The sequence below is a fragment of the Sarcophilus harrisii genome, chromosome 1 (assembly GCF_902635505.1).
Source record: "Sarcophilus harrisii chromosome 1, mSarHar1.11, whole genome shotgun sequence".
In the NCBI taxonomy this organism is placed as follows: Eukaryota; Metazoa; Chordata; class Mammalia; order Dasyuromorphia; family Dasyuridae; genus Sarcophilus; species Sarcophilus harrisii.
In genome coordinates, this window is record NC_045426.1 from 199,356,574 (window position 1) to 199,371,812 (window position 15,239).

A 15,239-nucleotide genomic window follows, 5' to 3' on the forward strand; every position below is an offset into this window, starting at 1 on the left:
GGTTAAAACTACTAATTCTGTATTTTCTGACATCTTATTTACTCTAAGTTATGTTTTTCTCTTTCTCTTCTCCCTTCCTTTCTCCCCAGTATTTTGCTTCTGATTACCACCTCCCTCAAACAATCCTCCCTTTTAGAGCCCCTTCCTCTTTCTTACGCCTTTCCCCTACTACTTCTGTTTTCCTTATATTAGCCTTTTCCTTTCTTTTCCCCTTTTCCCTCCCATTTTCTGATAAGATGAGACAAGTTTCTTTGAGTCTGATGGTCTTTCTTTAAGCCAAATTTGATGAGAATAAAATTCACACAATGTTCCTCCCCCTCTCTTCTTCCCCTCAATTATAATAGGTCTTCTTTGCCTCTTAGTGAGATGTAATTTCCCTTATTTTATTTCCTTTCCCCTCTTTTTCCAGTACAATGCCTTTTCCTAGTTTCTTTTTCATACTACCATAGTAAAATCAAATTATACCCATACTCTCCAAGTATATCCAAAACAGAAATATCATTTTCAAGAGTTCTTTCCTTTCTACCTTTTTATGCTTCTTTTGAGTTCTGTGTTTGGAGATAAAATTTTTTGTTCAACTCTAGTCTTTTCATCAGAAATAGATGAATTTCACTTGTATCATTGATTATCTTCTTCCCTTAAAGATAATGCTCATTTTAGCTGTATAGTTTATTCTTGGCTGTAATCTAAGTTCCTCTGCCTTTTGAAATGTCAGACTGCAGACTCTTTGATCCTTTAAGGTGGAAGTTGCTGGGTCCTGGGTAATCCTGATTGTGGCTCCTTGATTTTTAAATTGTTTCTTTCTGGTTTCTTGAAATATTTTTTCTTGTTGCTATAGTTCTGAAATTTAGCCACAATATTCCTTGGAGTTTTCATCTTGGGGTCTCTTTCAGGAGGTGCTTAGTGATTTCTTTCAATGCCCATTTTACCTTCTGATTCCAAGACATCAGGGCAATTTTCCTTTATGATTTCCTGAAAGATAATGTCTAGGCTCTTTTTTTCCATTATGGTTTTTAGGAAGTCCAATAACCCTTAGATTGTTTCTCCTAGAACTATTTTTCAGGTCAATTGTTTTTCCTAGGACGTATTTCATATTTTCTTCTATTTTTTCATTTCTTTGGTTTTGTTTGACTGATTTTTAAAATCTTATTGAGTCATTCACTTCCATTTGTTCAATTCTAATTTGTAGTGCATTATTTTCTTCAGTTACCTTTTTTAGCTCCTTCTGTATTTGGTCAATTGAATTGTTTTGTTCATTGCATTTTTTTTTCCATTTCATAAATTCTGTTTTTCAATGAATTGGTATCTTTTTCATATCTATTTTGTAAAGTTAGTTACATGCTTCTTCCATTTCATCAAATCTATTTTTTAAGGAGTTTTCTTCAGATAGTTTCTATTTTTCCTTTTCCATACCCTCTTGTAAAGATCTCATTTCCTCATTTTTTCTTCTAATTCTCTTTTAAGTTTCTTTTTGAAATGTTCTAAGAAAGCCATGTGAAATTGGAACTAGCACATATCTGCTTTTAAAGCTTCATCTGGAGTTGATTAGCCTCAAACCTCTGGGTTCTCTTTTTCCATAAGTGTGTGAAGTCTATGGTCAGAGTTCTTTTTGCTTTTTTGTTCATTTTTTCTTTTTTGAGTTGAGATCTGCTCTTAAGGCAAAGGAGCAATAGCTGCTTTAATTTTCCCTGAGGCTGATGGTCCTGACTGACTTCAGGTGCTGGGTAATCACGGCCAGATACTGAGTTCTTCAGGAGCTCAGCAGCTTACAATTTGCCTTTTGTATTAGTTTTTTGGCAGTATTTCTACTTCCTTGCAGCCAGGATATAGTAGCCTAAGAGCCTCACAGAAGATTACCTGGTGTTCTGAAGCTGCAACACTCTGGCTCCCTGCCCCAGCTTCTTGCCTTGGGATCCCTGTACTGTGGTCTGGGCTTGGCAGACTGGTCCCCCACCCCCACTCCCCCGCCCCCGCCAGTTTGAAACAGACCTGTTCTGAATTTCTTCCAAAGTATCTTTTGGAAATGAGTTGTATTCCAAATATTTGTGGGTTCTTTCACTCGAAAACCATTTTAGAGGCTGAATCTACTGTTGGTTTGAAAGAAGGTCTGAGGAGATCACAAAAAGTCATGTCTTCTCTCCACCATCTTGGCCCCACAAGTATGTGCAATTCTTAAAAACAAGTTTCCATGTTTGTCATGGACAGCTTGCCTTTTGTGAAAGTGAGATGCTTATGCCTAAAATACAGAAGTCATTGATATTTGTTAATTTTTCAAGTTTACTATTCCCTTTTCTTTCCCTAATGATTGAGTTTGCAATTGCTTTTGGCAATAACTTGGCAGTAGTAATGGTTTATGGAAAGGAATTTCTAGCAAGTGCTAGAAGAAAATGCCCTACTCCTATGGGGATTATCTATGGTAGAGAGATGCCTGTGCATGTATATGTTTCTTGTGTAGCAAGCACTGAGAAGCTAGGGTGCCTGGGACTTGAACCCAAGATAGACTTTGGATCTGGCGCTTGGAACTGTGCCTGATAGTTTTGTCTAGACCCCACCCACATGGCTTTATGCATTGAGGGAATCATGGAAGAGTTTCTATCCAGGGCAACACTTTCATGTTTATGAACTATGAAATTCTGAAAAGTCTATTGTTTTTCAATCTCTTTCCTTTCCTTACAAATCCAAACTCTGTTCTCTGGCCACACTGTGGCCTTCAACCACTTAGCTCTTTCTTTGGCTATAACCCCTGAATTAGTGACATTCTTCTCCCTCTTCCATCTGATGAACTAGTTAAACTACATTATTCTCTTTTCTGGAAAATTTTGATCTCTTATCATATCAAGGATCATGCATTTTTAGCCTTAGGGTTTGCTTACCCACACTATCCATTGCCTTTATTCCTATATATCTGTAGGAATCTGTAGGATCTGTAAGAAACTAGAGAAAATAAGGAAATCATGCTGCCTACTACAAATTTGGGTTACTGTGAAGGGTTTTTCTTGGAGGGCAGCCTTAGTCTCAGTTACAATCAATAATTAATCCAAAATCGCAGCCAGCTGCTAAAAATGCAAACGTTTATTTCTCCTTTGAATTAGCCTGGTTAGTTGAGGCCTATCTCTCTGCCTGGCTCCAAGAGATCTTGCAGCTTTGTCCTTAGCTTCTGCCTCTGCTTTCTTCAGCCTCTAGCCAGCTCTGACTCGTGGCTTCTCAATCTCCAGTCTGTCCCACCTGAAGAAGTCACTTCAAGCTTCAAGAGCTCCCTCTATTTATGTGATCTCCAAAAGGTTAACTCCGCCTTCTGGAGGGAGAGGGATTCTGGGTTATCTCCCAGAGTGCTCTCTGGTCCTAAGGAAGGTGTGAATTCAGACTAAGCCAGCCCTGAATTCTCGTGCGAATTCCATTGAGTACTTAGATACTTATGAGCTCTCTAAAGGTATGAACACAAGCATTGTTCAATCAGTTCCACTTAGTATCTTGTTTCAAGTTCTGGCCCAAAATAACTCTAAGATTAAATTAACTCCAATGTTTTCAACACTTTGTAAAGAAATGTCTTAACACTTTAGTAAAGATTCCAACAGGTTACATAATCTTGATTTAGCCTAAACTATTGGAAGTCCATCCTTTTACACTTTTCTAATTAAATCACTATTCCATTTACCATAGCTGCTTTTTCAAACCTTTTCATCTTTCTCTAAACCTCCCATGACTCTATTTCCCCATAACCTCTCAGCTAAGAAACTTGCTTTATAATTTACTGAAAAAAATTAAAGATATTTGCTGAGAGGTTCCTCTTTTTCTCTTCTTCTAATCTTACATCTCCCCAGATACCTTATGTCTCTTATTCCTCCTTCACTCCTTTTGATAAAGCAAACCTATTGATGTGGTATAGCTCCTAGAGAAGATGTAGCAATAATTCTAATTGAGAGTGCTACAAACAATGATAGCTGTCAGACAACAATCTGTAGGTCAATAATAGCAAGGTTTCTGAATTCAGTAGTGGGGTACAGCTTCACCTCTAATTCAACATGGATGTGTCTCCATCTCTGAGCCCTAGAATTCAATATTCCTCAAGACTACTCTGCAGTTTTACGTCTAAGTGATAGAATTCAACAATGGGTGCAATCTCACCCCTACCACACCTCAATTTTACTTCTAAGATATAAAATTACTTTTTCCTATGAAATTATTTTCTTGCTCCTGATTCTTTGCTAAATTCCCTTGGAATTTAGCCCCCTGGCATAATAAATCTTTACCTCTTAACTTTGAGACAAACCGAGTTTATGAATTCTTTTGCCATATGGACGACACTGACCTGGGGATGCTAATATTGTTGTGGTATCTTCTGCCTCAACACCATCACTATGCACAACTGATCATATTCCATCCCATTTTCTCTAGTAAATTGTTCCTTCTATTATCTTTTATTTATCTTCAAATTCTCTCTTTTGGCTATTTTCCAGAGTCTATAAATATGCCCATCTCCATCATCCACAAAAACTCCCTTGATACATCTATCCTCTCTTATTATTGATCTATTCCCTCTTCTCTTCTGTCAATAATGTGCCTCTATTTTTTCTCTTCTTAACTTATTAAAGTTTGGTGTCCAATCATTCAATCTTATCAATCATCCAAAGCTAGCCTCTCCAAAGTTAATTCAAAAACAACTCTTTGACATCATTCAAGTCTTTATCCTGGATTCCATCACAGCCAAGTTAGGAACCAAATTTCCTGAAGCCTACAGAGATGAATAGTTTAAGGAAGTGATTGTAGAGTATGAGGAATTAACTAAATGAAGACACTCTCATGGGAAAATAGCCTTAACTGTGACTTACCACTTTATGATAACAAACAGAGCCAAAACTAAAAGTTGCAGATGATTGTCCCCTCCTATTTCCCACCATTTCTTAATTAGCATTTAAGTACTTCTTTTAAAGGTGTTAGCTTTGAGTTATTATTCAATATTAATAATAATAATATTAACTTATTAAGAGCTGATAACACACATTTTTTGTCAGTGGGCTATCAAATACAAATGAGACAATCAACTTATTTTATTAGTTTATTTGATTTAATAATAAAATACATTTCATAGAAATGATTATAAAATGTGTTTTACAAATAGAATATTTTGTACTTACAGATCTTATAGTACATAATGACAACTTAGTAAATAGAAGATATAGCAATTTCTTAATTTCACATGACAAAAAAGAAATGTCCATTATTATCTGTTGAAATGGACTTCTATATTGAATCCAAAAATTACCTTCAATGTTTATATTCTGTGCAAAAATCACTGTTATGCTTTTTTGTTTTAAAAATTAGATTCTCAAGGTGAGTTTTAATTTAGGGCTCCAGTCCCATACCTTCTTTAGGGAAAAATCACTTAGAAATAGACATTACCTACAAGAAAAGAAAAAGCCAACTGAGTACTTAAATCTACTTTGTTTATTATTAATACTGACCCTCTATTGAGAAATTAAAATTCACGGTTTATTTAAAAGAGGATAGAGAAATAGGAGAAAAAAGTTAGGAGTTTATTTTGTGCATTCTGTATCATTTACACTTAGGCTTTTAAAAAACTACCTTAGTTAATTTATTTGGGCATCTATTAGGCACTTTAAAAAGAATCAGAGAGTATTAGTAATCAAAGAAACTTTAGAAGTAATGTATTCCAATCCCTATGGATGCAGTCTGTATTTGAATACTTTTAGATATGGGAATTCATCACTTATATATTTATTTATTTTTTATGACGTTGCCTCTTTTATTTTTAAACAACCCTAAATTTATTGCCTAATTTTAAAGTTGAAGGTGAAGAGTTTTAAGGGATAAAGAAAGTGTAGAAAGGAAGACGTAAAACAGAGTGGAACACGTTTGCTGATGTTACAGTCATTATTGTACCTCAGTCATCCAACAGAGTAGAATATGTTTGCTGATGTTATAGTCACTGCTGTACCTCAGTCATCCAAACCTGAAGGCACAGTTATATGGAACAGTCCCCTTTGCTATATCCAAGGAAATGAGATCCATTCTCTCCATGAAGTAGTAGTGAAAACACCCTCAGAGTCAATGTTAATATTTATTGCACAATAATCAAATCACTTCCTATTTTCCTTAGACAGTAACCATAAAGTGCAAAAGTGGCTTTGGATTTCAATTAATCAGTGTCTCTGTCCAGCAGAGTGTTCTCCACAAATATTGAACTTGCTTTTGAAAAGTTGGCCCCAAGCAACCAGGTAAGTCAGTCACCATTCTCTAGTAGCCTTTGTAAATTGTTTTGTATCTAAAAATGATAGAAAAGAAGTTCCCATTATTAAACATAATAATAATGATCATAATTTATATGTATCTTTAAGGTTTACAAAGAGCTTTCTTTATCATAGCTTTATGTATTGTAGATCACACAAATACCATTATTCCCACTGAAAAGATCTGAGATTTAGTATGGCTAATTGATTTGTTCATGGAAATAGTAAGTGATATAGCTAGGATTCAAAACAAAGGTCTTGTACTTTTGGCCTTTTTTTCATGCTATTCATCATTCAATTCAATTTATTAAATGCCTACTAACTACATAGTAAACACTGAGTTAGGCACTGGGAATACACAAAAAATAAAACAAACTTGCTCTCAATGAAGGGAGAAACAATATAACACCCATATATGAATATAAAGTAATTTCTTGGAAGCGTGAGAGTACCAACAATTGGGGAGAAATCAAGAAAAATCTGGGTAGAGGAGGTACTGTCCAAGGTAAGCTTTGAATGAAACTACAGATTCAAAAAGGGGGGATGAGAAAGGACAACTTTTCAGATGGGGGTTATTCTTTACAAAAGCATCCCCTGTAGAACTATTAAGGCCAAATTGTTTCTTCAAAAGCAAGATTTTTTTTTGCATGTGTTTTATGTTTTTTATATTTTAAGCAAATGATTGTTTTTTTGACAACTATTTAGATGAAACCATTAGATCTTTCTATATCAAAAGGCATGTGAATATAAAAACATGGAATAAGAATTTAAAAGAAAAGCAATAGATACCTATGCAGGCATGAAAAAGTAATATCAAGAACTTGCTTAATTCTAAGTATTACCTAAATATACAAATAAAAGAACTGATCCTTGAAAGCACAAGTCTGAATTGCAGATGATTTTTTAAAATTATATTTAATTTTTTAAATTAACTGGAATTTATTTTTTCTTTCCTACTTTATCTCACCTTTACTGAAAGAAAAACACAATCTCTTATTTATTTACTTTGCAGAAATATATCAACTGTAGAAAGTAAGATTTATTGCTATTTAGAATATCTAGACTGTGATTTCCTATGGCAGAAGAATGCACTGATAGGAGAAAGAACCACAGAAAACAAATGGAAAGATAAAAAAGTTAACTCTATTCTTTTTTATGCAACATAAAGGTGAATATCACTAAAACTTGTTATGACATTGGGGGGAAAATGTCACTAAAAACAAAAGGAGTTTTTGAACTGATATCATGTACCCTCATTTCCCAAACACCAAGCATATTATTATTAAGATATTTCTTGTTTTAATGCTTCTCTCTTCTTGTCAGACTCAACCTAGATTATACTTCCTTTGAAGACTTCTCCGATTTTCCCAGTTGAAAATTATCTGTTCCAAGAGAGGTGATGGGCTCAGCATACAAATTAAGGCATGCATTTTTTGCATAATAATGTGGAATTTGTTTTGCTTTACTTTACATATTAAGTTTTTTTTTTTTTTCTTTTTCATTAGGAGGTAGGTAGATAAAAGGATGAGAAAGCAGGCATTTTTCTTTTAGTTGAAATAATAAAAGGAAATTCTTTCCTGCCTTAAATTTTCATGTACATTCATAGATTAAAGCTGGTAGGAATTTTAGAGGTCATCTAGGCAACACTCTCAGATGAAAAGACAAGCCTAGAAATCTTAAAGTGATTACAAAGGTATTAACCAGTGGAGCTGGGACTTGGAAGTAGGTCCCTTTTACTCCAAACCCCCACTCTTTTCAGTATGCCATGCTGTTCTTTGTACATATCACATTCTAGTTTGAGTTATGCTTATTTATGTAAATGTCTCCAATTAAGTTTTAATCTTGAGATTTTCTTCTTTGTATTCCCAGTGCATAGTGCCTCATACTTCAAAACTAATTGAATCTGTAGCTTACATATGACATCTTAAAGATCAAATGAGAAAATGTATGCAAAAGTGCTTTAAAAGGTTTCAAACATATAGTAGTAATTGTTAGAAAGTAGTTTTGTTTAAAAAAAAGTAGTTTTTGTTGTTATTATTGTTATAAAAGTTTCTTCTTAATCCTTTATTTCTTAATGTTCTGAGTGACCGGTCTTTGAGACCAAGAGGCTTATGATCATAACTTGACAATCATCTTCAAAGAAACAGACTTTTTTTTTTTTTAATAAGGGTCTATGACTGTAGTGAAAATTGAATCTGCAGCCAGGATACCACATCTGAATTCTAACTTTGGATTTAAATGTGACCCAAAGGAAAATCATTTAATCTTCTCTTGAATCTCAGTATTTTTAATCTTTCAAAAGGAAATGAAATGTACATCACCTAGGAAGGAGAAATAACACATAGTGTAGCAGATATGATATTTGTTTAGGAAGAAAGTCACAAGGCATATCAAACATAATATCTGTAAAATATCTGAAAATACTAGACTATGCCAAGAGGATATTCATGTACTACATATAGGAAGTAATGATGTTGCTATACCATCATCCTACTGTTAGCTTTTTGGACATGGGACATAGGATTAAGAAAAGCACACACAGGAAGTAGGGCAGGTTCCCGAGAAAAGCCTGTAGCTCGACAATGTTCAACATTTGGTATTTAACATAGGGTCCATGCATATAGGAATGAAAAAACACCTTTTCCAGTTTTATTATATTGGCTGTTAACTCTTCACAGAGAGCTTCAGTATTAACTTCCAATTGTGATCCCAAATGTGGTGCTTTTTGTCTGCAAGAACAACAATAAAAAAGAATGAGGAATGTAAAGGAGAACAACAACACTGAAATTGCACAGAGCAAGAGAAAGCTCATAAAGGAACAGTAAGCACTATACTCACGAATAAATGAGACTATAACTACTCATATACTCCATGTTAAGTGCTTTAAGGAACAAATTCTATAAGAATTCATCAGTCCTATAAACTATATTAGTTGTCCAGTTGTATGTATTCTATGACTGAGATTTCTATCAAAACCTCATATTCTATTGAAAGCCAATAGAAGCTATTGTGATATTCCTAAGAGATTTTAGTAATGAATGTGATTTTTGACATATTCAAAAGGAATACGCTTTTTGATGAACTCCTTTTAACAATTTCCATGGCATATTTCTTGATCTTTGTAGGGAACTTTGTAGGGATCTTTGTAGGGAACATATAAGATGACAAATGTTACAAAATATTATTTGTTGAATTTCGATAATTTTGTATTTGGCAGCCCTAGGTCCTTGCTGAAGATTATTAATTTGGATATTATCTAAGAATAACACTGAGATATTTCTTCAGACTTTTTTATGTGGCATTTACAAGGTCATGAAGATCTGTGTTACTTGGACTTTTTTGTAACTAAAAGACAATGTATGAACTTCTGCAATACTCTAGAGATCTTTTCAGAATTTGGAATATAGTTGGATATACCAAATGCATGCCAGGTGATTTAACAAGGACAGAGGTGACAATGTCAGTTTGAAAGGAGAGACAGCTTTTATTTTCTCACTCCAGGCTATAACTCATTTTTTTTTTAAGACTCATTTGAAGTGTAGTGTAAGGAACTCCTACCTTGACAGAAATGGCAAATGCTTTCACATAAGTAGAGCATTGTATTGGTCCAGACTCTAGAAGAACTGTTATTAGCATATGGCATTGTACATTGTATAAATGTGTATGTATATGGGAAAATTATGTAAAGAAACAGAAAACTCATAGAAGTCGTTGCAACTCACCCAATGGATTTTAAATTGCATGACTAAAAATGGAAATCTCTTAGCAATATGACTAAATAGCTTCTATTGGTTTAAGTTGCTTAAATAGTTATTGTCATGAATAAGCCATTCCTTCAGAGGAATGAACTTTAACCACATTGATTTTGTATTGTCTGAGAGTTTTTCTTACAACATATGAATTAATATAAGAAGTTACTCATGGAGAAATTTGCTGCATTTACATTTTCTGCTTATTTACTCTTACCCCTTCAGTAAATCAAAGAACATAATCTACAAATTGATCAGGTTGTATCTGGACTTTAGGCTATATTAGCAGTTTTTTTTTTTACAGAGATTCATCCTTGGAAAAATGATATAATTATGTAGCTGAATTTGCTGTTTGGCATACCACCACAACAAAAAAGACTACAACTTTATTTTTATATACCCTTTTCTACTTCCCAGTCTTCAGGATCATGCATTGTGCCCCTCATACAGCATATGTTCAATAAACATTTACTGAACAGACCTAGTCAAACACTGTCCAACTACAAATGGGAGACAATCATAGTAATAAGGCATTTTCTTACTCATGAGAATCAACCATAGAGGTTATTGATCTAAGTCGTTCCTCCAAAGCATTGATTCTGTGTCTCATGTAGAAGGTAGAAAAGATAAGTGCACAGACACTGCAAAAGAAAAGGAAAACGCCACTCTAAGTTTTTGACCAGGGCACAATGTTCATAATATAATTTATCTAGAAACTACTTTGAAAAATTGATTGAAAATGTGAAAATCTCAGATGCTCAACTTGGAACCCACAATAGAAAAAAAATTGGTTTTAATTTTTTACAAAGTTCTTCCCTCTCAATAGCCCCATGATGGACAAACACTCCCATTTTACAAATGAGCAAACTGAGACTCAGATTGTTGAAGTGACTTGTTCACAATCATATAGCTAGTGAATGTTTTAGTTAGATGTTAAACAGGTCAAGAGATATATCTTGGGTCACACAGTCCATTAATGAAAGTGCTATAGGAATCAAACTCAAGCCTTGGGATTTCTGCTCCAGCAGTCTTTCAGTTATATTTTAATGATTTTCAAATTAAGAGGGAGAAAAGAGTCTACTTGTCAAGTCCTCAGTCTAGTCTCTGGTTATTTATATGTATATTTACAGTAAGAAATATCTTTTCATCCTCCTGACAGTTGGAGGGGGTTAGAAAAAACAGATTAAAATCCTTGAAAACTTCATTTTAGCTGTTAGTTGTAATTCCTTCTCTTACCAGAATAATAAACAGGAAGTCTAATGATTTAAATTTTATAGCTTAAAAAAGCTGTAAAACATTCCCAACATTGTGAGGAATCACTAACAAGCATGTAGTTAAGCAGTGGCATTGCATGGATCCAAGTCTTCTGATTCTTAGGAATATGCTTTTTTTTTTTTTTTTTTTTTTTTTTACTATACCAAACCTTCATTTTAGTTTTCCTACTCTTTCCCCTATTTCCTAAAAAAACTACATTTATAAAGAGATCCCTTTTCCTGGTTCGTTAGTTGGTTATTGTCCTTCGTTCTCAAAGAGGACCAAAATGATATCACTATGTTAGAGTCCAGTTACAGTGTGTCTGACTGTGGCTAATATGAGCTCAGAATGCTCTGCCACAGGTCAGACACAAATAGTTCCTATAGAATTTGGGATGGACTCTAACTTTGCACATCTCATGTTTCTTATGAGTTAATTCAATTCTGATTTGCTCTGCTAACTAGCTAAAAGGAATGGGGTGGGAAAGAGTCAAATGGGTATTATAAATAATTGAGAGTTAAAGTTAGTGTGAAGATGTGGAAGTATCATAGACTATTTGCTTGTCACTCATAGTCAATTCATGTACTTACATAACTGCATAGAATATGAGAATGTGGCGGAGTGTCAGACATTTCTGGGATCTTAATTTATGGAAGAATCCAAAGGCTTCTGACTGACCTGCTGAAAGCAAACTGGCTTTAAAACTTGGTTCAATGCAATACTTTACAATCAATGTCCTAACAGCATACATGCACACATATAGATAATTCATACTTTAGAAATTTTTTTTTCTGGTAATAGGAGGCAGAAAAAGCAGTCCTCCTAGATGCCATTTTAGCTGCCAGTTTTAACTTTTTTCCCATAAAAAAGCCAAATCCAATGACTTCTCACCTTTTCAAGGAATCAAAACAAGTAGCCTAAAAGCTCACAAGAGGGAGAGAGAAAAGAAAAGGCAAAGAATAGTTCCATACTGGACAATTTGGACCTCAGCAATTACAAATGGATGGGCAGAAAACACCTGTTATTCTTACTGTATCCTGGAAGGCTCTTGGCTTTTCCTTTGGGCACACAATTCACATGAGATTCTGTATGAACTGATTTTGTTTCTCCCTTAATGACTTTCAGAACTGTCTGGGACTCCATCATATGAAAATCTGTCAAAACAAAATCAGGCTCGGTGCAAGTTTGCCTCAGGTGTACATTTTAATTAGTCATCATATTAGAAAGGGAGCAAATCCCCAATTGGTTTAACTTCCAAAGAGTTAGAAATGTTTTGATGGTGACTTGAGAAATACTGAGAAAAATAAGGACAAATAGTATTTCTATGAGGTTTTAAAGGAAAAAAATATGTAAAGTTAATGATATCACACGTGAATTCTCCCCACCAATTCTATGCCCACACTTAACTAGGAATATAATTTTTTTTTGGACCTTATGCTAAGAACTGAATTTTTGTCCATCACAACAATATTCTCCAGACCTTGAGAATTTTCAGATTCAGGAGTCTGAGATCCAGAGCTGCTATATTCCTTCCTTCCTTGCTTGTTTTGCTGTACCACTCCATCTAAATCTGACAACTCATCATTGGAATCCTAAAGAGAAAGAATAAGGTCAGAGACTACTTTTGTTTTACTAAATAGGCTGACTTTTACACATTCCTGATTTTCATATTTACCAATAACCCATGTAATGGAAAAATGATCTATTCTATACTGTTGGACATTTCTCTAACTGCTGATTATTTAGTATAGAATTATTGTATCTGAGCTCTTGTGGGCAGTTAGCTTTATATGTCTGTAGGCAAAAAAAAAAAAAAAAAAAAAACAGTATCTTGAAGCTACAGATGGCTGGAGAAGAAATTTAGGAGCTAAAACTTAAAAATTTTTCTATACTCACCAACAATTTACTTAAGATGTAATTGTCACTTCAGAGTAAGGAATTCTACCATTTGAAACAATTATTAGAAAGATGTGTAGAAAACAAATGCGAGGTAGATTATCTTAAATGGAAAAGTGAGTAGTGAAATTATAACATAAAAAAGAGTAGAAGAGGGAGAAAGTGTAATTAGCTCTTTAAAGCAATGCATCATTTTAATATATCCTTTTCCGATAAAGTCAATCAGCAGAAAAAAATGTCTTGAGACTTAACTTTTCCAATGAAGATCTAATGTGAGTCATTGATTCCTGGCATTTTAAATGAATGTTGTTGATGAAATTACTGAAAATCAAAAGCAGAAATTTCAGAGATTTTTCATATGCCACTAGGTCCCTCAAATTATGTGGGAACTGTTTTTGTGTTATTGTACCAAGTCATTATAATGGTAATCCTGACCTTTTTTCAGTCCCCATGTAATTTGAGGGAAACAATAGCATATGAAAGATACATGAAAATTCCCTTTTATATTAGCCTAGTAAACTCTCAAGAATAATAAACTCCCAAAGAATGTCTATTATCCAGGCCAATGCTCCCCATCCTGTAACCCAAGAATCTCTGCAGAGTTACTGAGTTACTGCAGAATCCTTGAATCCATATATTCAACAACTATAATTTTGATCTATTTTATTTTAATCAAAACATGAAAGTATGATTATAGTCAAAATTATATAGGATTTATAAGATTTTTGATGTTTTAAAGGGAATCTTTATTCCTTGCTGTTTTTTTTCTCTCTCATCCTTTATATCTATTTTATATTTTTCCTGTTCCCAAGTCTCCATTATATTTTCCCTCCCTTTTATTTGTATGCTTGTTATCCTGTCCTGTCATCCAGAGCATGTTTCTTTCTTTTCTGAAGGAATTCAATCACATCCCTCCCTGTCTTTTGTTCCTTTGTTACTTTGATCATTTTCTCTGTTGTAATCTTTTCTGATCTTTTGGTTCCTTCCTAACAGCTTAAAAATATGTCCCCATCTTTAAAACACTTTTACATGATACTTAATGAAACTCCATCCTCTATTTCTTTTTCTTTTTACAGTCAATCCCCTAGGAAATGTCATCTTGACTTGTTGCCATCACTTTATATTCTCAACCACTTTTAATCTGGCTTTCAACCTCAGCATTCAATTAAAACTACGATCTCCAAGGCTTTCAATGATTTCTTAATTGCCAGATCCTTTCTGTGGTATTTGTCACTTGAGCACACCTTCCTTCTACATGTTCTCTTCAATTGTGGCCACTATGGTATTGATGCCTCCTGGTGTCTTTACTAAGGCAGCTCTCTAGGTCTGAAGTCAGGAAGATCTGAGTTCAAATCAAATCAAAATTTGCTGGTTATGTGATCTTGGGCAGACTATGTAACCATTTGCCTCAATTTCCTCATCTGTGAAAAAATGAACTGGAAAAGGAAATGGCAAGTCATAACAGTGTCTTTGCCAAGAAAATGAAACTATTAGCAAAATATAATAATAAATAAATATAAACAAATAAATAGATAAATATAAATAAAAAAATAAATTTTCTCAAACCAGCATTCTTCACCCTCTTTCTACCCCACTCTTTTCATAGACTATCTCTCATGGATAGAATATAGTCCCCCTGTATCACTGCCTTTTACAGTCTTTAGGACTTGGAATGGGGTTTTAAATGGACATTTTGGGGAGAAATTCACTAGTGGGAGAAGAGGCCTATAGAGGTAAAGGAGAATGCAGCTGACACAGTTGAAATAAGGTAGCAAAATCCAGAATTGAAGCATGGTTGGTCTATGTCCTTACTCAAAATGGAGGTTCTAGAAGAAACTTCCCCCAAAGAAAGGGCTCTGTCAGGACAGTATCCTGCCCCCACATAGCCCCTTTATTGCCATAGAAACTCCTATCTAGTAGTAAACCTTTCTTTTGTAAAAGGAAAAGGGGCAGTTTCTGAAATTTTTTATTGGAGCACAGAATTTTAAAACTTATACTCCTGCTGGCTGGTCACACTCAAGATATTTGATTTGTTCACTATCTCTTTAAAAGTCAGATTTATTGGATATCTTTGTGTTACTTTCCAGACAAT

The 15,239-nt window shown here is 34.1% G+C and overlaps 1 protein-coding gene across 3 annotated transcripts in view; it reads right to left on the reverse strand.

Annotated features, from left to right (window-relative positions):
• Positions 1-5,772: 5,772 nt before the first annotated feature.
• GRAMD2B (GRAM domain containing 2B) overlaps positions 5,773-15,239 on the reverse strand; it is a 65,875-nt gene continuing 56,408 nt past the window's right edge. For 2 of the 3 annotated variants that reach the window (XM_031968581.1, XM_031968587.1), the window contains exons 9-14: positions 12,732-12,843; positions 12,283-12,405; positions 11,842-11,932; positions 10,540-10,638; positions 8,887-8,977; positions 5,773-6,283 (exon numbers count right to left, since the gene is read on the reverse strand). In XM_031968581.1, coding sequence (XP_031824441.1) covers positions 6,242-6,283; positions 8,887-8,977; positions 10,540-10,638; positions 11,842-11,932; positions 12,283-12,405; positions 12,732-12,843 — 558 coding nt within the window. In that variant the 3' untranslated portion in view covers positions 5,773-6,241. The remainder of the gene's footprint in view (positions 6,284-8,886; positions 8,978-10,539; positions 10,639-11,841; positions 11,933-12,282; positions 12,406-12,731; positions 12,844-15,239) is intronic. The other variant, XM_031968584.1, reaches the window with a different exon arrangement.